The sequence below is a fragment of the Erythrolamprus reginae genome, chromosome 1 (assembly GCF_031021105.1).
Source record: "Erythrolamprus reginae isolate rEryReg1 chromosome 1, rEryReg1.hap1, whole genome shotgun sequence".
NCBI lineage: Eukaryota > Metazoa > Chordata > Lepidosauria > Squamata > Dipsadidae > Erythrolamprus > Erythrolamprus reginae.
Genome location: NC_091950.1, coordinates 390500940 through 390525324, shown reverse-complemented (window position 1 = coordinate 390525324; position 24385 = coordinate 390500940). Strand labels below are relative to the sequence as shown.

Genomic DNA, 24385 nt, shown 5'->3' with positions numbered 1-24385 from the left:
CTCACCAAGCATTCTCACATGCGTGAGAGTGAGCACACACACACTTTTGGCACCTGAGGAAAAAAAGGTTCGCCATCACTGCTCTACATGCAAGCCATTAACAGGGAAAGAAACAGCAATACAAATGCTAATTCCAGAAAGGAATTAAGGCAGAAAGTAATGTAAGGAAAAAGCATTGCTAGTAGTAATCTAGAGCAGTGTTTCCCAACCTTGGCAACTTGAAGATATCTGGACTTCAACTCCCAGAATTCCCCAGCCAGGATTCGCTGGCTGGGGAATTCTGGGAGTTGAAGTCCAAATATCTTCAAGTTGCCAAGGTTGGGAAACACTGATCTAGAGAATAATATAACAATGGTAATTGAATGGCAATATAATAGAATATAGTGGTTGTTATAATAATAGTATTTAACATAGTAATATAATAACAGCAATAGAATAGAATAGAATAGAATAGAATAGAATATAGGATGGAGTCAAAAAGAAAGCACTCAATGTTAAGCCTGTCCCAGTTTGGACATTTAGGAAAGAAAGACATTTGATTCCATTGTTTGCAAAAAGTCTACTTTTACTAAAGCCAAATGGTTACAGTACAGTATAGGAAAAGCCAGATCTAAAAATTCTCATGCAAAGCCATTATTTTTCCCTTCTCCCAGGCCTTCCCCCTTGGTCATCTTGCTATTGTCCAATAAAGGCTACCATCAAAGCAGAGCAGAGCTGAGGTGGTGTGGTGGCAGATCTGACACTCATATATACATGTGTAAATTTCACATTATATCTTGTTTTATTTTGAAAAAATCTCCCAACCCTTCTAGGGAAATATTAAAAAATTACTCATCCATGGCTTTTGTGACCATTTTGAGTCTGGGTCAGTCTATTTGGATATAGTATTTTTTTTAATGACAAGCTAATGTCTTCTTCCCATTTCATATTCTATTTTCTTTAAAAAATCAAATCATATTTCTATAGGTTGGTTACTGAACAGGTGCTGGTAGGTACTGTACACTGGATTATATTAAACAATCATTATCATAACCATCATTGATGAATTGGTATATTATATTCCTGGTCTTATATTTGACCTTCCCCATTTTACATCCAAGTTAATTAGCATGTTCCAGTGCACTGTGAACATTGCCACATTACAAAATGCTTTTTCAAACATCACCAACCAAGCAAGATTGGCCTCCTTCCAAAGAGTTTTGAAACAAACCCCATGCTAATAATGCCAGCCTTGAAAAGATGACAATTTCTGCTTACATACATTAAATACTCATACAAGCATTTATTCATGATAGTCGGAAAGAAAAGATGCAGAAATGGATGTGAAAACTATTTGGCACAGGTCATGATAGCTATTTATCTATTATTTTTTAGCATGATTCAACTCACATACATCAATTTTAAATATTCCCCCATTTTTCAATTTGTTTTTACATTCTGCATTGAGTTGCATTGTTTCTAAATACCTTCAGCTGCAATTGTTTACTCAGTTATCTGTAAATTTTACTGAGTACATAAATAAACCTATGCAGAATTGAGCTGTTGTAATCCCTGTAACATTCATCCTCCCAAAATTCCTATGAAATACATTAAGACAATTTCCATTCTACAGCTGAGTAACTGAGGCTGGGAAAACATCCAAGGCCACATGGCAAGTTCCTGGCTTCACAAATTTTTAAAACCAAGATATCCGCTAATTGGTTCACCGTGGAAATGGAGTCAGGATAAATCTGTCAACTATCTACTTGATTCTTAATCCTTGTCCAAACACCAACTTTGAAAAAGAGGCATTTCACTTAACAATAATTGAACAAGCGCTTTTTCTTTCGGGAGATTAAGTCAGGAGTGACGCTGAGGTTCTCTTTTCTTCAGCTTCTTGCTCTGCATCAGATACATAGCTGGATGATGGAACTTCCCAGGGTTGACTTTCAAACAGTGGTGATGCTGGAAGGGTGTGGGAGAATAAATGATTAAGCTCAGTGTTAAAAAAATGCCTACCTTCATCCTATACATTGCATTTAAGAGCATACTATCAGATCAGAGATCTATCTATTCAAAGATGCTATTTCCTGCAAAGATCAATCAATTTAGGAAGCCATCAAGTGGAATGCAAACCTAAACAAATTCTCTTCTGTCATCTACAGCAGCCCTCTCCAACCTTTCTGCTTTTGTGGACTGTCAGGAGGGAGGGATGCTCTGCATGAGCAGCAGGCGGGCATGTGCAGCTCCATTTGCGCAAGCAGTGGGCACACATACAAAAGCTGCTCACACAAATGGAGCTTTGTGTGTTTGCTCTCCTGCCCTCTGTGCACATAAGCGGAGCTGTGTGTGTGTGTGTTTGTGCACCCTCATCCACCACTTCTACAGCCTGCTTCTGAATGGGCCACAGCCCAGTAGACTACAGCATTCAGATTTAAGAGAGATCCAAATGGGCTCTCCATAAAGTTCAAATCAAGACACAAACATTAAAGGAGACAGCACCTCTATTTTCTCTTCACCCCTCTCTCATTTTCAACTACCCATCCTGTCTTTATTTGAAACAAACAACAGTTTACTGACTTGGTGAGCTTCGGCTAGTTCGGGTAAAGGCTTTCTTTCCTTTCTCACTCAGTTTCGGGATGGGCCCCCGAGCAGGCGCAGGACGTATTTCGGCATTCCACTGAGCACTCTGAGCAAACATCTTAGCTGTTGATTCAGTCAGAGGGTAGCTGTTTGGCTGGTGCTGAGCCCAGCTTGGGCGAACTGTCACTTCTGCCTGTGAGTCAAGTTCTGCGGAGAGGGACATCTAGGAAACAAAGCGTATAAACATGAAATTTGAAACAGAACAAGTGATGACATTTCTGGTAAATGTGAAAATGAAGCTTTGACTTCCATGGTTTTAGTGATAAAATTGAAAAAGATAGGTGAACTTCAAGAGGTACCTTGCACAGAGTATACATTTGGCTATTGATTGTCAAGTATTTTCTGTGAAGGGATGGGGATGAGTATATGGCATGGTAACTTAGGACTGTATGACTGTAATTTGTTGCTTGTATCCTAAGATTTTTATTAATATTGATTATTTCTTCCTTGCTTATTTGACCCCTATGACAATCATTAAGTGTTGTACCACATGATTCCTGACAAATGTATCTTTTTCTGAGAGCATATGCACCAAGACAAATTCCTTGTGTGTCCAATCACACTTGGCCAATAAAAAATTCTATTCTATTCTATAAATAATGCTAACTATTAAAATGCTCTTGGGTGTAGTAAATTCTGGAACATGAAGAGCCATAATTATACCAAAATATCCTCCAAAAATTAAATACGAATCCTGAAAATCTCAGCTTTTATGTAATCCTGGGCCTCATTGTATTTGTGGGCAGTCATCCATTCCTAAACACAATGATAGCAAAACCATGAAATGCACATTGTATTCACACAATACAATATCTCTTTGTTCTTTTAAGTTACATACAGTGAGCAGAATTTGTGTTGTGATATTTATTTCATCATTTGCTTTCCCTTGATCCTACAGATAACTCTGGTGAACTGGAGGACCCTTAAAGTTGTGTTATATTTTAAGGGAGTTAAAAATTAGGAAGTAAATCAATGCGCTATAATCAATTAGGCCATGGGTTTGCCGCACAGTTAACAGGAAGGAAGGAAGGAAGGAAGGAAGGAAGGAAGGAAGGAAGGAAGGAAGGAAGGAAGGAAGGAAGGGTTGACAAAAAGGCAAGAGAGAAACAATGAGAGAAAACAATGATCTCCGTTGCCTTTATATGCATTTACTAGATGTTTGAATATACCTGTATTTTTGAATGCTTTTACTCTTTATTGTTTTGTGATTTTTAGAATGATAAGCTGCCCAGAGTCAGGTGGTTGAGTTGGGCAGCTGTAGAAATGGAATGAATGGAATGGAATGGATGAATGAGGCTCCTACTGTGAGGTTTAATGAAGCTGTAAAGAACCTTTTTAATAAATAGTCTTACAAATAAAGTACAAATATATGAAAACAAAATGGGTGGGGATTCCCTCCCCCCCTCCCAAATAAAAGCAGTATGATCACAACCTGATAGGTAGAATGAAGAATCTTGGAATGGTATTTTACAAAAATTTTGATAAACTCTACATTTGTGTAAGAGAGAATAATTCAAGATCAGGGCTTCAGTAGGTTATAGCACCTATACCAGATATATTGGTATAGGCTAGAAAGCTAAGTGAGGTTGGAACTAGTTATCACTTAAAAGGCAAACCATCGAGGAACACTATGTCTAAAAATTATTAGAGGACATTTTTTAAAAAATACTGGAAAACAGTAGTAAGCCAATTTAATTTTCAACTTTAAATTTCTAAATTTAATTGGAAATTAATAGTGTTTGCATTTTCAGAATAGGCAGCCATAATTCTTTATGTCCATGGGTCTCTGGCTATAACTGTATTTTGGCTTTGGGTTCAGGTTTCCCCTAATTGTTTTTTTATTATTTATCTCTTACCTCTGTAACAGTAATGATGATGAACAACTATTACAAATAATAACAACTTCAGAAATTCAGCTATCTCCTTTCTTTGAACCCAAAAACTATTTGGAACAAAAAAATCAAACTATTAAAGCACACTTCTGACTTTACAACATTAGCGTTTGCATGTTAAAGCAAATTAAAGTTTCAGAAGTCTCTAACTTATCCTAAATGTCCTGGTGTACCTGTGGATTCTTTTCAAACCCTTACACTTCACTCTTCCTGTCAGGAGCAGAGAAACAAATCACCGAAGCCCTGTCTTAATTTATCGTGCTGTCTGAATTGGGATCCTTGGCTTGTTTCCTCCCCATATTAAGAAATAAAACTCAAACTATGGCTCACAGCACTAGGGCCCTAATTCAAATGTCATAAAAAGATCATGAAATAAATGTCCACATTCTGTTCATCTGTCCCTTTTGGCCAGAAAAGCATGTGATCCAAATGTTCACTCATCTGTCCCATTCATGCTATGACAGAATTGTTTCACATATGGTGGGATTGGGCTCCTGCAGTGCTACTGGCTCCAACAAGCAGGGAGATTAGACAGAAAGTGCCATTAAACTGTGGGTATTTTAATGTTATAAAATACTGCATTTATCTATGCAGCCTGCATGTCACCCATCACGATGAAAACATGACAGTCACTAGTTCTTTGAGACATCCACAGGAAGCCATTCATCTTTATAGGACAGGACATTGTCATAGCCTGTGATTTCAGGCCTGAAATTTGAAGTGATACTTTGTGGATACTGTTTATTAACGCCAATGATATCTACCGTGTTTCCTCCAAAATAAGACCATCTTATATTTTTTTGAACCTCCAAATAAATGCTTGGCCTTTTTGGGGGGGCGGTCTTATTATTTTGGGGTGCATGGAGCAAGACAGAGCTCCTCTTGCCATCTTATCTGATTTCCAGCTCTGTCTCCATAATCTTAACGAGAGGAAATTGTATTTTCTGGGGAGGGCTTATTTTTGGGGAAACACGGTAGTGCTTAGTAATGCAAACAAAAAAAGCACATTAATCAACAAGATTTACAATTTCCAATCAGAAGGAGACATACTTTAGGATGGCAGCCTTAATTTATTTATCTAATATCTTGTCTAGTACTTATTATAAAGAGATCGTGGCGGATAAAGTTTGCCTGCCAACAGTGTTTAAGCCTGGAAAGGCTAATAGCAGCATTTTCCATTTCCGTAGCATTTGGTTGAAAAAGCTAGAGTTAGAGACAATTTGTGAATGACAGAGATTAATTTGCAATATGACTGGCAGGTAGCAATTGAAAGAGCAGCAGATGGGCATGCTAGAGTTTAAAATGTCAGAGAAACTGATGCTACATGACAGGATAGGATGGTTGGCAGAATGGGAACCTGAATGAGCAATGGAAAGCAAATGTTCCGAAGGGCTTCATATACCTGATTCCCACAATCTGGTGTTCTTGATAATTCACTATTAGGATGCTAAAGGAGGAGGAAGTAGAAGTAGAATAAGTTAATTCACAAAGCCTTGGTAAGGCTCCTCAGAGCAAGGGAAATAATAAGACACTTGAAGGTGTTTTTTTGGAAGTCAGGTGCTTTGTATTAGTTTATAAGGTTAATCTTGGGCTTGAGCAAGCACATTGGAGATTTCATTCCAGCATTAAACCAAAAATCATTACTGAATTACTTAATAATGAACTACAGAATTCATTCTTGTACAAATGACAAAATCGTTATGACAGATGGCTCAGCAAAAACAGGAACCAAAATTTTAAATATATCTATACAGTAGAACCCCGACTTACGAGACTAATTGGTTCCGGAAGGAGGCTCGTAAGTCGGAACGCTCGTATGACGAAACATTGTTTCCCATAGGAAACAATGTAAAGTCAATTAATCCGTGCAACAAAAAAACCCCGCTGCTGCCGAACGCGGAAGTTAGCGTTCAGAGACAGCTGCGAAGCAGCGCGCGTGTTTTAAAACGTGGCAGCCGGCCTGGGGGGCTCGGGGGGAAGCCCACGAGCCCCCCAGGCCGGCTGCCACATTTTAAAACACCCGCGCCGCTTCGCAGCTGTCTGCTGAATCCGGAACGCTAACTTCCGCGTTCGGCTTCAGCAGACAGCTGCGAAGCAGCGCGCGTTTTAAAACGTGGCAGCCGGCCTGGGGGGCTCGGGGGGAAGCCCCCGAGCCCCCCAGGCCGGCTGTGACGTTTTAAAACACGCGCGCTGCTTCGCAGCTCTCTGCTGAATCCGGAACGCTAACTTCCGCGTTCGGATTCAGCAGACAGCTGCGAAGCAGCGCGCGTGTTTTAAAACGTCACAGCCGGCCTGGGGGGCTCGGGGGCTTCCCCCCGAGCCCCCCAGGCCGGCTGCCACATTTTAAAACACGCGCGCTGCTTCGCAGCTGTCTGCTGAATCCGAACGCGGAAGTTAGCGTTCCGGATTCAGCAGAGAGCTGCGAAGCGGCGTGCGTGTTTTAAAAGGTTGCAGCCGGCCTGGGGGGCTTGCCAGCACCCCCCCGAGCCCCCCAGGCCGGCTGCAACCTTTTAAAACACGCGGGATACGAGCGCCAAGGAGCTGTCTCCTTAAGCCGAAAGCGGAAGTTAGTGTTCGGCTTCAGGAGACAGCTCCTTGGCGCTCGTATCCCGAATGTGAGCTCGGGAGGCGAACAAAAATGTCGCTCCCCTCCCAGCTCTTATCTCGAGTAGCTCGTAAGTAGAGCTGCTCGTATGTCGAGGTTCCACTGTACTGGAATTATTCCATAGTAGAAAATGTGGAATCATATAGGTGGTGGTGTTTTTAGCTTTAAGTTATAAGAAGCTAATAATGATAGCAATAGTAGTAGAAGTAATGATGAAAAGTCAGGAAAGGTGAAGACCTAGTTTGGAAATACTTGTCCAAGAAATTCAAGATTAAATCTTTAATAGAACAAAGATTAAACTTTTTGTCTCAGCTTAGAACAATTAGAAATATCTCGTTGGTTCCAATATCTTCAAATATACAGAATAACATAACTTAAAGGAATTACTAAATCGAAATAGAACTTTCAGAACCCTGATTAAAAACTAATTAATAATACAAAATTCAGAAGTCCTATTGGACTTATTTAGAAGGTATTACTGGAATGTGATCTTGACACAGAACAAGTCAAAATCTGAATGATTAAATAGGTGCAGTTGTCAACAATGACTGGACCCAAACACAGAAAAAGCAGGACATTACTTCAACACTATTCTCCCACTGCTCAGCGACCAGAACAATGATATGGCTGATGGCATTGAAAGAGATCAATAAGAATCTTGTCCCACTTCCTCTAGAAGTCATTAATAAATACAACTATTGCTATCCCTCTACTACCCCTGGGCCTGAAATCTGACTGAAAGGTGTCTAGATAATTCACTCCAAGACTCTCTGTAGTCACAATCTATCACTTTCCCCACAATGTTCTCTAAAACAGAAAAGTTAGAGACTAAATAAAAATTCTATGAAGACCTCTTGAGGAAGTGGTGCATGACTATCCTCTTCACGATTGCAGAGACTAGACTTCCTCAGTGAATCCATGACTACATCATGGACCCAATCATCTATCATCTCCCGGACAGCATACACCAACCAAGAGGGGCAGAGATTTTTTTTAAAAAAGAGGTAGCCGGGTTAGCATTTGAGCATACTGTCCACCTCCTCAGGATCTATAAGTTCAAACCTGTCTTAGTTAAACCGACCAGACCTTGTCCTGTCATCTCAAAAGGAATGTCTAGTCAAAATCCAACTATGAGTCATCCTTTCATTCCCTATCAGTTAGCCAGAACTGAAGAAGTTTCTTGGATGAGAAGCAAAACATTTTCAAAGAAAAAAAGACTAAGAAAGTCTGTCTTTTGAAAAGCAGCTTTGAGACAACCATGCCCTGAATTATTGAAAATCTCCATAGATATCCATCTCTTAGTGATTTACTGCAGGGGCGTCAAATTGTCTGCCTGCATGCCAGACGCATCATGTGCAGGCCACACCCACCTCAGATACATCACAGGACCTAATCAAGTTTGACACCCGTGATTTAGTGAAAAGAATTTGAACATAGGTTGGAATCTGATTCTCTTGAACACTTTCCAGATATGCATAAAATGAAATAAGATAATCTATTAGGAGATCAGTTTTGCTTTGTCAGTGCACTGCTGTTCTCATACAGGCAAAGTATCATTAATGAAGGGGAGGAAATCACAACTTAATTACACTGTCCAATAGAACATGTAACTTTATTTATGGCTTTACTCTGCCCAGTTATATTCTTCTTATTGCCTATGTCTTTAAAAGCTGATCCAGAGGGTATCTCCTGTGAGCCCTTCTACAAAAAATATTCTGTCCGACAAAGGCCTGTCTTGACAACAGTGATAACAATTTATATGCAAAGATTAAATAGCTGCTTTGAGGTCTGATGGTCAAACAGCAATGAAATGCAGTGGGGCGCAAACAAAGGGGCATTGGGAAAACTGCCAATATCAGAGGGTTGGACTGCTCACTGTCTGTTGCTTGGCTTACACAGTCAACCAATCACAATACTTGCCAGAGACTTTGCTTTTCTCAGTTTGTACGTTCCACTGCCTGGTTTCCTCTTTTTCTGAAAGGCTGACTGTGATCTGAGGTCTAGGGTGAGACCTCCTCCTCTTCTTATACTGCAAGAGTGGAGAAAATGGACAGATTAAACAAAGCTACAATAGCTTCTTAAGACAGACAAGATGGGGGAGTTGTATTTGTGGATCAAATGATTCCCTGACCTGCAACAAAACTAGTGAGGACAAAAGCAGTAGCTCTGAAATAAGCCTGATCTGAGTGAAATTGGGAAAACATGCACACAACTGAATTTCATGAAAGCTTAAGAGCAGATAGGCAGATGGTTCAGGATTCTGTAGTTTCTAAAATTTTACAAATCAGTTTGTAATCCATAACTTGGGAGTTGGCTGCAAAATGATTTCTTATTTTGCTCACTCTGATTTGAACATATCCAACAATTAAAATATCAGAAAAATTTGGTGAGTTTCAAGCCTTGCTGCATCATAGATTCTTAGCAATGCTCAGTGTAAGAGACATGAAGACAGATCTAACACAGAGGTCTTCAAACTTGGCAACTTCAAGACTTGTGGACTTTAACTCCCAGAATTTTCCAGCCAGCATAGCTGACTTGAAGTACCTACAAGTTGGGAATTGAAGTCCACAAGTCTTAAAGCAGGCTTGAAGCTGCTGTATGCATATCTGAAGATGACAACACAACTCTTTGATGACTTTCTCGGAATTCTGGGGGAGTCCAGGCTTAGCTGAAATATCTGACCACCACAAGAACCCCTGCTCATATTTTACTGGCTGAAATTAGAATCCAACTTGGTAGGATGTGTTAATAATCTTGAAAGGAGATACATGAGGAAATAATGAATAAAAGGTTTGGCTTTTGAGGATAAATAGAATTCTCTGACCAGCTTCTTCTGATGCAGGTGGCATTATAACATCAAACATAACATTGATTTTGTTGCCAGAGAATGAGAGAGATAGATGAAAATTACTGTAGGAGAAAGGTGTCTTACGCCTGCCTTGCCTGCTCAATGGGATCAAAGTTATCCAAATAGTTGTAACGAATAATATCTGTTGGGTGCTTATCTGATGAACGCCAAGGAGGGAGATCACTCTTTCCTTTGTTTATCTTCCTTCTTAACAGAGATGCTGATTCGAGGACTGACAACAGAGACTGCTTTATTTCTGGAACATCTTTTGTTATTGGCTGAATATCAGCCACCACAAAATCATTTTTTGGTGGGATCTAAAGAAAGCAAAACATAAGCAAAGTAATCATAAAATTATTATAGATATTCCATACTATGCTGAGTCTTTCTTCTAACGTCCCCCATAATATCTCTATTTATTGCTTGAAAAGAGTAGTGTGCTGGTAGTAATGCACTGCTTCACCATAACTCAGAATCTCTCCAAATCTGTTACAGATACTAAAGGCACAAAATAACTGAGAAAAATGGCTGTTTATTAATAAATAAACAATCCAAAATTATCTCTCCTTAACTAGAGATGAAAAAAAAAACATTCCCCCTATATTTTCTTGTCAGGTACCAATATTTTGATACACATTAACTCTGTGTAAATTTTCTTTAGAGATCATTACCAGCCATAACAAACATATTCATGTGAAATTGTTTTAGGCTTTAAAGCCAAACAAGTCAATGGCCATCATTATACCTTGCAGGAATAAATTTCAGCCATTCTTTACAAACTGAGTATGCCCAGAATCTCTATTGTATTTAATTGGATAGTTTCAAATTATGCACTAGAAATATAACAGAGTTGTATTAAATCTGCTCCAACGTTTTCAACATCATCTGAGAATAGTTTTTTCTTTAACATTAACATTACTATGCCTTTATATAAGTAAAGACTTTGAAGTACCAGCTCAGATATCCAGAGATGAATTTTCATACATTTTGTGAGACAGTTCAGAATTTCAGAAGGGCATCTAGTAATGTTCTGCTTCAATATGGAATTATAAGCTTGAATGTTTCCCATGTTTACTAAAACAAAGTTGCATATGGAAGTTTCAAACATTCAATATATAATATAAACATTCAGATTTATTGCCCAAAATACTCATCTTCCAAAAGCTCCATAAATACCTTAGGTCTGGACATTTGGAATTCTTCTGTTTTCTTAATGTAGTGTTTCTTCCAGATTCCTTGCTCAAATGGAGTTGGAGAGAAATTGAGGTACCATCCAAAACGCAGACATTTCGGCATCCAGAGTTGATCAAGCTGGATTAAGTAGTTCCAGTGCCAATTTACCTAGAAGTGCCAAAAACACCTTTACTGTGTTTCAAAGGACTATATCATAGCAAAAACCCATGAAATATGGGGCATATTCCCCAAATACAAAACACATTTTGACAATTTTAAAACACAATGCTGTTTTAACTCAAATTGATAATTCCAAGGAAGTGTTCATTTGAATATATATTCTTTGATACAAACTAGACTTTGAATTTTTGCAGTATATTTCAGTGGTATATTTCATAATTGTATATCTTCTAATCTGCAGTATGTGGTTAGATGTATTTTCCTGCAATTATTCTGGTCAATGCTGCTTTAGGATGAGTCTTATAGAACAACTACATCAATAAGTAAAAGGGATTATTATGTTATTAAGTTGCTTTGATTTACGTACAACGCTGTCTAGCACTGCAGTAAGTCATTGGTCTGGCTGAATAAATACTGCATGTTTTCACAAGCAATGATCTCCAGAGTTTTTCCCAGCCTTGATCACTCAATCTCTTTTAAAAGAGAGCCTGAAATCTTCTGTACATAAAGCAGGCGTTTTATGGGGGAGTTAAGAGACCTCCTAGTCCAGGGGTCCCCAACCGCCAGTCCGCGGACCAGTACCGGGCCGCAAGGCATGTTGCACCGGTCCGCGGAGTCAGCAGCTACTGTGGAGCCGGCGAGTGCCAAGCTGTTTCCTGTCTCTTTCCCCTCACGTTCACTTGGGACCGCCATTTGCCTCGGGCTGAGAGAACCTTTGCTTGCTTGCTTTCTTCCTTTCCTGTCTTTCTTCTCTCGTCGAAAGTGGTCTATTTCCTCCTTGCGAAGCCCTTGCAAAGCCCTCGCTCTGCCTGCAGCTCAAACGAAAAGGCTTTGGCATTGTGCAGCTCTTTTTTTGCTAGACTCCCCCACCCTATTCCCGGGGTCCTGGGTGGGAGCGAAGCCAGGTGTGTGTGTGTGACCATGAAACCCCCACCACCAGCTCTGGTAATTTTCTTTTGGAAGGATTCCTTGCTGCAAGAAAATTACCAGACCTGAGAGTGGTGGGCGCTCCAAGCAGGCAGCGATCGCAAAGGAAGGTGACTGTGTCCGTGGAGGCACCTTCCAATGCACTGGGATTTCTTGCTGCAATCCCAGCCGGAACGAGGGGGGGATGTCCTCTGGAACTGCTGAAAGGCAAACGGCAGTCCCGAGTGAACAGGAGGGGAAAGAGACAGGAAACCGCCCCCTCCTACCCTCCCTCCCTCTGTCACCTCAACTCCCCCGCCAAATTAAAAAGGGGGGGAGAGACAATGGAACGATAAGCTAAACCCCCTTTCCGCCCCCACCGGGCCATAGAAAAATTGTCTTGCTGAAACTGGTCCCTGGTGGAAAAAAGGTTGGGGACCACTGTCCTAGTCCACCAAAAAAAGGTTACTTTATAACCCAGTTTGATTTGCTTTACATATATTAAACTAAAATTGGCAATATCCCACGCTAGCACAATTAGCAGTCATTATGGCCAGCCATTACTAGAATTGTAGCCATCCAAAGGACCTTAGACTAGGGAAGACTATAATCCTAGCCCATTATTATTTATTCTGACATAAAATGGGTCTCTAAGGTCACAACTGAACAAATATTTTTGAAATCTTTTAACTGGACCTGCCAGAAACTAGAACCACAAAGTTTAGAACCTAAATTAGGTATGCTGATGAGCCTGCACAATGAGGTGGAAATTCATCAGTGCCATTCCGACTCTAAACTGATCTTGGAATTAGGTTCAAGGGTTGTAAAATTGCTAGCTGGAAAAGACTCAGACAATTAATCGACTTCCCATGTCCCCATCAAGGCATATAGCAATTGACCAGTCTTTTACTGTGAAAAGCTACACAAATGAAAGTCATTAGCACTTCCTTACTCAGCTCATTCCGTGTCAAATAGTTTTTCCAGTAGGAAATATTTCCTAAGCTATTACCTATTAATGAGGACATTTCTTTGTGCCTTTTACAAAGGACCATAGATAACTATTGTTTTGCCTCAGCTCCTTTGAAAATGTAAAATCTGTTTTAACATAATCCCCTTAGCTTTCCCTTCTCTAGGCTAAACCTACCCAGTGAGTTCAGCTTTGTATCTCTCCGCTGCATCCTTTCCAACATGCTGAGTTTTACCTGGGCACATTGGGAGAGACTTCGAGGATCCAGGAAGGAAAAGATGTACAAAGTTAACACTCGGGGAAGCTGGGTGGTGAAATCCAGTGCTTCAATTGGCACTCGATCCTGCAGCAGTTTGAAACAGAATTTCAGCTGTGAAAGAGAGCAATGCTCCAAGAAGTCTGTCAGGACTCTTCGCCTTTGATTGTCTGTCCACTTGTCAAACTGTGGGGAAAAAACCAGAGTTGTGGTTTTCATGACCTCTAGGGGAGCCATTTACAAGTGACTTTCCCTCATGATAGTGTACAAGCAATAAACTGCAAAGCCAATTATGAACTTAAGCTAATTCCAAAAGTGAAAGAGAGATCTGCACCTTTCCTTGTTGCAAAGGACACGAATGTCAGCCAAGAATTCATTCAGGCCACAGTCTGCCTCTAGAAGGATTAGCTAGGTGTTTGTGGATAGCTCATAAGCATAATTTTAAAAATGATGCATTTTGCTTTGTCTTCAACACACAAAAGTGGCTTTAAGCAAAAGTGGATTGCTCCCGGTTTGGATCGGTTCCATAGAACTGGTAGCGGGAATTTTCCCTAGCTCGCCGAACTGGGAGTGATTGTCTGTTGGCCACATCCCCAAACAAGCTCTAATGGCGACGCTGTAGGAGCAACCATCTTTTTGTTATTGTTTCTGCACATGCACAGAAGCTTGGTTTTCGGCACTACACATGCATGGGCAATGTGCACATGCCCACTTGGCGCAGGAGGAAGCAAACCAGTGGCGAGGTAAGTTAGAACCCACCCCCAAGTATAAGAAATAAATAACCTGTAAATCAGCCTTCCCAGCCCTGTAATCAAGGAATTCCTGTGATCAAGGAATTGTAGAACTATGGAAGTAAAAATCTTTTATACTATGAATGTACCATTACGGAAATACTCTTAGATAAACGCTATGCTCTTTTAAAAACAATTCATACACGATATCTACGGTAAAAAATGCTGATTGTAAGCATTTTGGAATACACTTACATTTCCCAGCAGCATTTAGTTATTGTACAATAAATATTGAAGCCTGTGAGATTGACAGAGCCATTGAAATAAAAGATGATTACCCATTTCCCCAACAAGTTTCTTCTTTCTTCAAATACCTGTAATGAAATAAAACTAATTTTAAAATTACTTTTTCTAAGCTTCAATAAGAAATGACTCATTACATTATTAGAAACAATTAAGTAAATGAAGCTGTCAGAGGAACATGATAAAAGAGGCAATTCTAATTTAAGAAATGATCGGAATCCTATCTGCATCAGAAGACCTTGGGCAATACAATTTTCAGTTCAATACAATGATCGGAAAACATCACATGACCACATTATTTAGTGATGGGAATCCGGGGACCCACAGGAAGACACAGAAGCCCTGGGTAAGGATTGCAGGCATGCCACACAGGGCTGGGGAACTTGGGGAGAACCAGTCCTGGCCAAAAGTGAATTGAGGGAGGGTTGACATAGGTTATGTGTGGGTGGGAGGTTGTTGTGGTGGGAAAAAATGAGAGATGTCTATGGAAATTCTCAGTCATCCATATCATGGTTGTCGCAAAGGTACTTTTTCAAAAAGCAAATGAATGTTGTTGTTTTCTTTGAGGACATTTCACTTCTCATCCAAGAAGCTTCTTAGAAACATAGAAACATAGAAGTCTGGCGGCAGAAAAAGACCTCATGGTCCATCTAGTCTGCCCTTATACTATTTTCTGTATTTTATCTTAGGATGGATATATGTTTATCCCAGGCATGTTTAAATTCAGTTACTGTGAATTTACCAACCATGTCTGCTGGAAGTTTGTTCCAAGGATCTACTACTCTTTCAGTAAAATAATATTTTCTCATGTTGCTTTTGATCTTTCCCCCAACTAACTTCAGATTATGTCCCCTTGTTCTTGTGTTCACTTTCCTATTAAAAACACTTCCCTCCTGGACCTTATTTAACCCTTTAACATATTTAAATGTTTCGATCATGTCCCCCCTTTTCCTTCTGTCCTCCAGACTATACAGATTGAGTTCATTAAGTCTTTCCTGATACGCTTTATGCTTCTTCAGCAAGGAAGTCCAGTTGCCTCTTGAAAAAGCACCTTTGGGAAAAAATGAGGAACTGTATTGCAACTTTTCCTGCTGGTTTCCTCACTGAGTTTGCTTGTGGGAAGCCCATATTGAAATTTGAAAATGTGATCATGTGATTACGGCTCTCTGCAGGTTGCTAGGCAATGACAATTTATAGTCTCAATATATGTGAAGGACATCAAGTTTGGAAAGTCTGAACTATTGCTACAACGTGAAGTATCTGGGTTTTATCTAGAGCAGGGGTGAGCAACCTGCAGCTCTGGAGCTGCATGTGGCTCTTTCATTCCTCTGCTGCAGCTCCCTGTCGCTCAAAATATGCATCACAATTGCCAATGTGTGACACCCATTGGCATGCAATTTATTGAGCTTTTTGTTCCCTGGTAAGCTACTTATGGATAAATCCAAGAAAAGAAAGGTTTCAGAAGAAAATCTGAATGTTTAATTCAACTATATATGCTAGTTTTGTGGCCACTCCAGAAATAGTCAGGCACAGGACATTTTGTGACTCCCAGTGTTTCTTTTCTGTGGGAAACAGATTCAAATGGTTCTTTTAGTGTTTAGGGTTGCGACCTCTGATCTAGGGCAATTCTCCAAGCAGAATATGGGCTTATTAGAATCACACAAGAATGATCTTGATACTGTTTAGTTTAGTTTAGTTTAATCAGATTTGTATGCCGCCCCTCTCCGCAGACTCGGGGCGGCTCACAGCAACAGCAATACAAGACAAATCCAATATTAAATTAATTTTAAGAACACCACAAGTTAAAAACCAATCATACACACTAGCATACCATACACAAATTTTATAAGCCTAGGGGGAAGGAACATGTCAATTCCCCCATGCCTGACGACAGAGGTGGGTTTTAAGGAGCTTACGAAAGGCTAGGAGGGTGGGGGCAACTCTGATATCTGGGGGGAGTTGATTCCAAAGGGTCGGGGCCGCCACAGAGAAGGCTCTTCCCCTGGGTCCCGCCAAACGACATTGTTTAGTTGACGGGACCCGGAGAAGGCCAACTCTGTTGTTGCGTAACATGCTGGAGGCCCGCATACTTCTTAAGAAAGTAGGCAAGGACACAAGTGATTCATTATTTATAAAGTTCCTAAAACTTACCTTATCATTCATGAGCTGATGATTCAATGGTGTCCAGGTGCTCATCTTTGTTTGCATCTTGGGACCATTCAGGTTTTTGGGAGGTCCAAATGCCATGTCTTTTTTCATAGAAAAGGAGCCAAAATGATTAAAAATGGCAATAACGATATTTGAAGTATTTGGAAAAATGGAGATTTCAGTTGGGCATCATAAATTTCATAATGATGAAAGCTGTTCACAGTGGAAGACAATAAACACTTATTTGATGCTGAAGAATAGAATTACTGCGCTGGATAAGGAATAAGAACTAGATAATCTCTAAATTACTTTCTAACTCAATGATTATAAATGAACATCCCTCAATCTGGTATTCCTTAGATGTTGGCATTATAGTTGCCAGAATTCTAAGTTAGCATGTCGGATGGGAATTCTGGAAGTTGCAGTGATAAGTGCAACACATCTAAAAGGTGAAAAGTTAGGTAGGATTGAGTCAACTAAATATGCAACAGTGATCGATGTCTTAATTATATCACAATTTTTACTGCCAGTTCTGTAGGCATGGTTTATTTTGGAGGTGTAGCTTGATGGTCATGTACCTGGGTGGTGGTGGCCAACTCAATGTCACTCATGTCAAGAGGTGCCTCACCTAATAATTCAAAAAAAGAGCGAGATGGTGGCACCCACAGACCGGCAGAGATCGAATCGGTTCTGTGACATCACTGTGACATTACCAGCGGATTACTACCAGTTTGGGCGAACCGGACCAAACTGGGAGGAACCCACCTCTGGTCTAATCTGATGTAATGTTCCATTAGTTTCAAATACATCATGCTATTAACATTAATTGTTACCAGTTGTTTTCCTTGGCAATTTAAATAACTGGTATGTTATATGCATATAATTTAGCCTGGACCCAATCCAAAATAAGTTCCTGATGGTTTGCTGCAATGGGTTTCAGCCTATGGACCATAAACCACTAGGTAAGGATATTTTAAGCATACTAATTATTATGTGTAACATAAATATTTGTTTAAATGACCCAAATTACCCAAGAAAACCAAAGTTCATATCTGGCACATAACAGAAGCTACTGGATAAGGCCTTTGGATCATTTAGTCCAGCAGTCTGTTCTCTTTGGTTTTACAATAAGGGTTTTTTAGTTGTTTTAATATTGGATTTATATGATGTTTTTTATTACTGCTGTTAGCCGCCCCGAGTCTACGGAGAGGGGCAGCATACAAATCCAATCAATCAATCAATCAATCAATCAATCAATCAATCAATAAACAAACAAACAAACAAACAAACAAACAAAAAAGTAACCAACTGCACAAAGAAGGCAGCTAGAACCCCATCAGATTGTGGGTGTGTGGGGGGAGGGGGTTGTCTTCTCTTGGATAAATACTGTCTATACCAACATTTCCAACTATTTATCCTAAGGGGTTTTTTTCCTTACACGACCTTATTTTGCTTGTTCTCCTCAGGTCATTCCCACCTGCAAATATTTCTGCCACGCTACTCTAAAGCACGTTTTTCGGAAATGCCAGAAATCAATGATATGTATCACAACATCAAAAATATAACAAATTGGATGGTGATGCCTAGACACACATAAAAATATCCACTTTACAAATTGTAATCCAATACATTATAATTGAGCTGGAACGCAATGGTTTTGTAAGGTAGCTGTGATATCTCCTTGTTTTCTACTCACGCATAATAGGGTTGTGCAAAATATTAGAAAGAGGTAAATTGCAGCACATACTCTTTTTCAAATTATGAAAGCAGTCACATTTTTCTCCTGGCTAGTATAGCTGCTTTGTAAGCATTTTGCAGATGCCTCTATGTAAGACTATTTTAACAATTCAAAACTGTACTTCTGTGTTTTGTGATGTATATCTGTTTTGAAGGATTAGTAATTAGGGAATGGAACAAGAAGATATCTACAGTATTTTTAGCTATGTCGCTTTACAATTCCAAAAGACTGGAACCTGAAGTCTCAGTAAACCTCACAGAAAAGGAAAGGAGCCAAGGTAAACTGTCCAGACGTAATTTAATTATATTTAAGAAAGATTAATTACTTTAATGCTTGTATCATATTAACTGAAGTCATTAGACTGATTTTTTTTTTTTGTATTGTGCTAATCCCGGTTTAACTCAGCAGAAATGCTAAACTGGGGTTTCCAAGACACACAGGCTTTACAAGTAAGAGTCTGCATTTTAAATGGTTGAATAAATCAGTGTATTTAATTTAAGATGGTAAAATTCACTAGTTAATATGTAATCATACATTTAATTCCATCTTTGCTTTTAATAAATATTGTTTTTATTGATTTCAAAATATGGGGAAGACAAAAATCATAAGAAAAAACATAAGACATAGTATGTAAACTAAGTCTGCGGAGTGGGGCGGCATATAAATCCAAGAAATAAATAAATAAATAAAATAAAACAGGGAAACTGCCCTTGCATGTGAGTAAGGCAATTTTAACAACCTGCATTTCCCCCAAAATAAGACTGGGTCTTATTATCTTTTGAGCCCCAAAATAAGCACTGGGGCTTATTTTGGGTGGGTCTTATTCCCCTGCACCCGTATGCCAGTGCTGCCGCTACAAGGCAGTCGTGTAGAGCTACTCCACGCACCCCACACCAGCTTACTTCAGGGCCCACTCAGCCTGGCCACCCATTCCACTCCCAACACCTGCTCATGCTCCACTGCATCTGTGAGCAAGCAGAATTGGGCCGGCAGCCATGTGGGCTCCTGCTGCCCATGGATGCTGGTGCTGCCACCATGAGGCAGGGCATGGATGGGCTGGCTATGGGGGCCCTGAGATAAGCTGCTGCAGGGCATGTGGGACAGCTCTCCCCTCGCCCACTGCTTTGCCTGGTAGCTACGGCACCATGACCAGACGGAATGTGCAAGCTCTTAAGGAGAGCTTATTTTGGGGATAGGCATTATATTAGGCGCAAGTGTAGAAACATGCCAGGGTTTATTTTTGGGACAGGTCTCATTGGGGGGGGGGGGAAGGTATATAAATATTGGAACTAAGAAAAGAGGGAAGGCAGAATGACTTCAAGAGAAGGCTTTCTTCAGCAATGACTTTGGCCCATTAATATAATTTTATGTGCAATATACAGGATATTGTCTCCTATTGCAACTTTTTTCAATTTCCTCACTCCTTCCATTAGCAGGTGGCGATAAACTTTAAACAATGAAATATTTTGTTTTCACCATAAAATCCATTAAGAAAGGGGAAAAAACAGTACCTAAGTGTGAGCTTTCTAGCTGGGAGAAACTACAGTTTCTATATTTCAAAGTTAACTGGGTAGCATACATCAGATGACATTAAGAATGTAAGAAAAATATTGAAACATATAAAACAGAAGAAACAAAAATGTTGCGTCAAAGATTTGTAAACTAATTCTGAATTAGGAAAGTAGAGAAATCACCCTGTTATGGTATCTTCTTGCAAACATTCTCCCCAAAACAACAATTTTGTGATTTGCTTTATAGTTCATATCCTGTTATTTTAGCCTGTGCTTTTATTTCACTTATAAATGATATATCAGTTTTATCCTTAAATGAATACAACCCACATGCAATTATTACTTTGTACACAGGAAAGGGTTTTAATATACTTGGGATTACTCAATATTTTCAGAAGTACTTTGAAGTTTTGAAACTTGGATAAGTATATGCATCCCTTAATTATTACTTAACACTCATAGTAAATGATTTTATTTTCTTCACTGTGGCTTTCTGAATAAATCATAGACCCATGATGGAGAACCGATGGCACACTCTGTTTAGGGAAAGGAGGTTTCCCCCATCCCAGCTCCATTTGGGGAAAGGAGCCTCCCACCTCCTCCTCCAGTTCTGTTTAGAGAAAAGAAGCTTTCCCCTTCCAAGCTTACTTTGGAGATAGGAGGCTTTCCCCCTTTCCCACTGCTGTTTTGGGATGTGAGGCCAAAATGGGGGGGTGGATGTGTGTAACTTGCACGCATGCACAGGGGTTACACAGACACATGTGCAGGGAGTGAGATGTGCGGGAGGGACATTGCATTACGGGTGTGAGCACTTGCGTACGTGCGACAGTGCACACGCACAAATTTTTGGCATCCGAGGGGAAAAAAGATTCGCTGAGCTCATGTAACATTCTAAGCTGTCTCAAACTATATTGCATTTTAACATGATAAATAAACAAGTCATTCTCAAGTCCTATTAAAATTATGTTATTTAGGGCTCCCTTATGCTATTAGGGATATCTGTACATGTTCAAGACATTAGTTTAGACAAGGCTGATTTTATGGCCAGATGTTATTTTATGTATTATTTATACTTTTGAAATTTAAGTCCCTAAGTTGTGTAATATATAAATTTAGGGCTTTTACACAAGAAACTGTTTAGATTGGATGGCACTGGATTGTAACAACCGTAATAAATAAAGGCTTGGAAGCGGTGGTAGTATCTGGAATATTTTTTTAACTTTACATAGAAGTCCCTAAAGAATTTTCAAATATAACTTGTTTGTTTCTCCCAAAATAAGACATCCCCTAATAATAAGCTCAATCGGGCTTTTGAGTACATGGCAAATAAGGCCAAGTGCTTATTTCAGGGTTCAAGGAAATATAAGGTCTTATTTTTGGGGAAACATGGCAGTTAATTCAAAATTATCCCACCTTCTGTATATTCTACATATGATTTAAACAGATTTCCCTTCTAAATTTGCTGCATGATCAATATTTTTTCCTTATGTTCAGTCGTGTTCAATTCTCAGACTACCTGCACAATTCCTTGCAGTTTTCTTAGCAAGGTTTTTCAGAATTGGCTTGCCATTTCCTCCTTTCCAAGGTTGAAAGCCAGATACTGGCCCAAGTTATCTAGTAGGCTTTTTGCCTAAGGAGGAACTAGAACTTTCAGTCTTCCAGTTTCTAGCCTGGTATCTTAACCACTACACCAAAAGTCTTTTGCATAATAAATACAACTGGCAATTCTATATTTTAAGGGATTACTCTACTCTTTCAATCTTCATGTCATTTCATGAAACGTTGTACAATATTCAATGATTTTTCCTGATCCAGCAATTAAAAATTTAATTACAATTTTTTTAATGATTTACAGTATAAGAAAATGTGGGGTTTAATCTTTCACATTTCCAGTGGAAGAATGGAACTTTGCTTCTTTATAAAAATCAATAATTTTATAGAATATAATGTGGGAAAGCTAAAGACGACATATATAATATTAACATGAATAAATGAAGCAGAACCCTTCCCTGTCCCTTCAAATCTGCTCCAACAGGTTCCTCAACCCAGCAAAGCAGTCTGAAGCATGTTTGGGAGAAATTGATTCCACTGATAGATGTCACAGACAAATATGCCCTCTCTTATGTAGTAAACAAAGTATTATGAATCTCTTCATCTAGACGAAAGTTCTCTCTTTTGAGAGGTTATGACTTTGGCTTTGAAACTGAAGAATGGGCTCATGCCCAATTCATGCAGCACCACGTGAGGCCTACCTGAGTCAGTTTTCTAACGACAATAAAAGTAGCCTTGAAAGTTGACAACAGGGATGTTCTGGCCCTGGGTTTTCTGATGTCCTATGTCAGGCCTCTGAAAACAAGTAAAAAAAAGTTTTAAAAGATCTATTAATTTGGATATATATGTAATTTGTTAAAGTTGGTATCTGTATTTATATTATCCCACCTCCCCATTCTGTAGGGATTCCAACATAGAAAAAACGAGGTCTATATCTCATTGTAATCCTATATTCAATGTCGGCAATAATATGCTAGCATAATTAACAATAGTAAAAATAACATTGTTACACAAGCAATTACACTACTATAGATTAGAAGCATAATTCCTTAAGTAAACTGTGGAAAACATTTTCTAGATGACATTGAATACATTTAGATTACTTCCAAATAAAGAAAACGTACTTTTTGCTCTAAAAATATTATTTGTGTTCTTTACTAATTGGAAGCTGTAATAAAAGAAAATATTAAAACTCTATGTTTACAATCCTTTCTTATTCAATGCATATTGTACTGATTTTAAATTTGAGGAAGAGTTAGATAGTTCTCATATATGAGTTTGTATATATAAAATTCCTCCCCAATTTTGTTTTCCACTAAAAAATGGAGGATCTGCTGCAGTGTACAGATTCTTTTCTCAATGGTAGTAAGTGATACAGTATATGGATAAGGCTACTATTTAAAATAACCTAATATTAATACTAATAATGAAGATTTATTTTAAATAGTGCCTACCCTCACACCTGTCTATATAAATATTTATAAATGTGTTTCAGAAGTAATTATCCAACTCTCCATTTTCTATTCCATCTTTTTTTTTAGGAACTCAGAACAGCAGATATCAATCCACCTGCCCACTGACACTGTCAAATATACTGCACAACAAAATAAAGCGAACACTCTAAGAACACATCCTAGATCTGAATAAATGAAATATTCTCATTGAATACTTTATTCTGTACAAAGTTGAATGTGTACAACAGCATGTGAAATTGATTGTCAACCAGTGTTGTTTCCTAAGTGGACAGTTTGATTTCACAGAAGTTTTATTTACTTGGAGTTACTATTGTTTAAGTGTTCCCTTTATTTATTTCTTTTTGAGCAGTATAGATAAAGATATAAGACAGAGGCCTTCCAAGATCACAACTCTTGAACCCAAGGTCCTAATCCAATTACTTCTTTCTATTCGATATCTCATATTTCTTTGTAGCATGCCCAAAGCACCTTACAGAGAAAATAATAAGTTATAATATAATTTCTTATACATATCTTCACAACATTAAAACAGGCTTTTTACACATTGGGTATAATTTCAAGCAAAGGAAAAAAATGTAGCAGCAATTAATAAAAAATTGTTATCATATATGTCAAGATGTGTAGAGGGAACTGTGCCTCTGTGGGGGTCCTTGGTGCTCTGGTTAAGGTTATTTTTCTTTGCAGACATTTCATGACCAAACCAGGCAACATGACTTACCCCATAAGGACCCAAAGGCTCAACTCTGAGCTAGAAATACAGTATTCTCTTCTAACACAGCGCCCCAATTTGGACGACTTGGCTTGTCACCACACAAGCTCTCTCACCTGTTCTGTTTGAATCTTTAACGCTTCAGCAACGCCATTAACGACTGCGAGGGGCAGAGGGCCATTAAGGACGTGGGGCTGTCTTCGTCCCACAACTCCCGCCCCCCACCATTCAACACTCCACACAACGGCGTAGCAGTCTCTCGCACAGCGCTCCTTCCTCCTCCTTCTCCGCCGCCTGCGAGTTGATTCTCTTCGCCATGGAAACCGTTGCCTGGTTGCAGAGGCCCATCCGAAGCGCAGTGTCCTCCCAACCCCCAACCCCACCCCCCTTCTTTTGTTCTACCTAGCAACCAAGCGAGAGTGGCGGCAGGGATCGGTATTTCATTGGCTACTTCCCCCCCCCCTTCTTTCTTCGTCTCTCTCTCTGACACACACACACACAAACACATACACTCACACCCCCCCCCCCCCGCATTCAAGACTCGTGAGGGGGCGGGGCAGAGTGTGAGGAGAAAAAGGCGCGGCGGCGGCGGCCGTTGAGGAAGTTGTTCGCCGGCATATTGTACTCGATGGAGCTGGAGCGGCGGAGGCACCTGAAGGAGGAGGCAAAGGAGCCGGAGGCAGGTATAGTAAACGGCGACGGAGAAAAGGGACGTGTGTGTGTGTGTGTGTGTGTGTGTGTGTGTTATCTTTCCTCCTCCTCTTCTTCCT

At 39.6% G+C, this 24385-nt stretch overlaps 2 protein-coding genes across 7 annotated transcripts in view; one reads left to right on the top strand and one right to left on the bottom strand.

The window, feature by feature from the left end:
- Nucleotides 1–547: 547 nt before the first annotated feature.
- On the bottom strand, nt 548–23933 carry FBXO16 (F-box protein 16). 5 transcript variants are annotated; one of them, XM_070734902.1, is made up of 10 exons: nt 23732–23933; nt 22133–22226; nt 16635–16844; nt 14519–14554; nt 13429–13635; nt 11144–11308; nt 10052–10284; nt 9040–9148; nt 2560–2785; nt 548–1944 (listed from the first exon to the last, which is right to left on the bottom strand). In XM_070734902.1, exons 3-10 carry the CDS (start codon nt 16740–16742, stop codon nt 1835–1837), a joined length of 1194 nt encoding a protein of 397 aa, XP_070591003.1. In that variant the 5' UTR covers nt 16743–16844; nt 22133–22226; nt 23732–23933; the 3' UTR covers nt 548–1834. The 5 variants fall into 5 exon arrangements, with proteins under 5 accessions (XP_070591003.1, XP_070591002.1, XP_070591001.1 ...); XM_070734901.1 differs by having other exon boundaries at nt 16635–16732; XM_070734900.1 differs by having other exon boundaries at nt 10058–10284; nt 23732–23931.
- FZD3 (frizzled class receptor 3) overlaps nt 23782–24385 on the top strand; it is a 36985-nt gene continuing 36381 nt past the window's right edge. The window contains exon 1 of one of the 2 annotated variants that reach the window (XM_070734894.1): nt 23782–24298. The gene's annotated coding sequence lies outside the window, so the exon portion shown is untranslated. The remainder of the gene's footprint in view (nt 24299–24385) is intronic. The other variant, XM_070734895.1, reaches the window with a different exon arrangement.

Coding starts and splice junctions, on each gene's coding strand:
- FBXO16 (XM_070734902.1), bottom strand. CDS start 16,742: ATGAAAAAAGACATGGCATTTGGACCTCCCAAAAACCTGAATGGTCCC. Junction 13,636..14,518: donor GAAACTTGTTGGGGAAATGG/GTAATCATCTTT, acceptor TTTTCCCCACAG/TTTGACAAGTGGACAGACAA. Junction 9,149..10,051: donor ATTGAGCAGGCAAGGCAGGC/GTAAGACACCTT, acceptor CCACTCTTGCAG/TATAAGAAGAGGAGGAGGTC.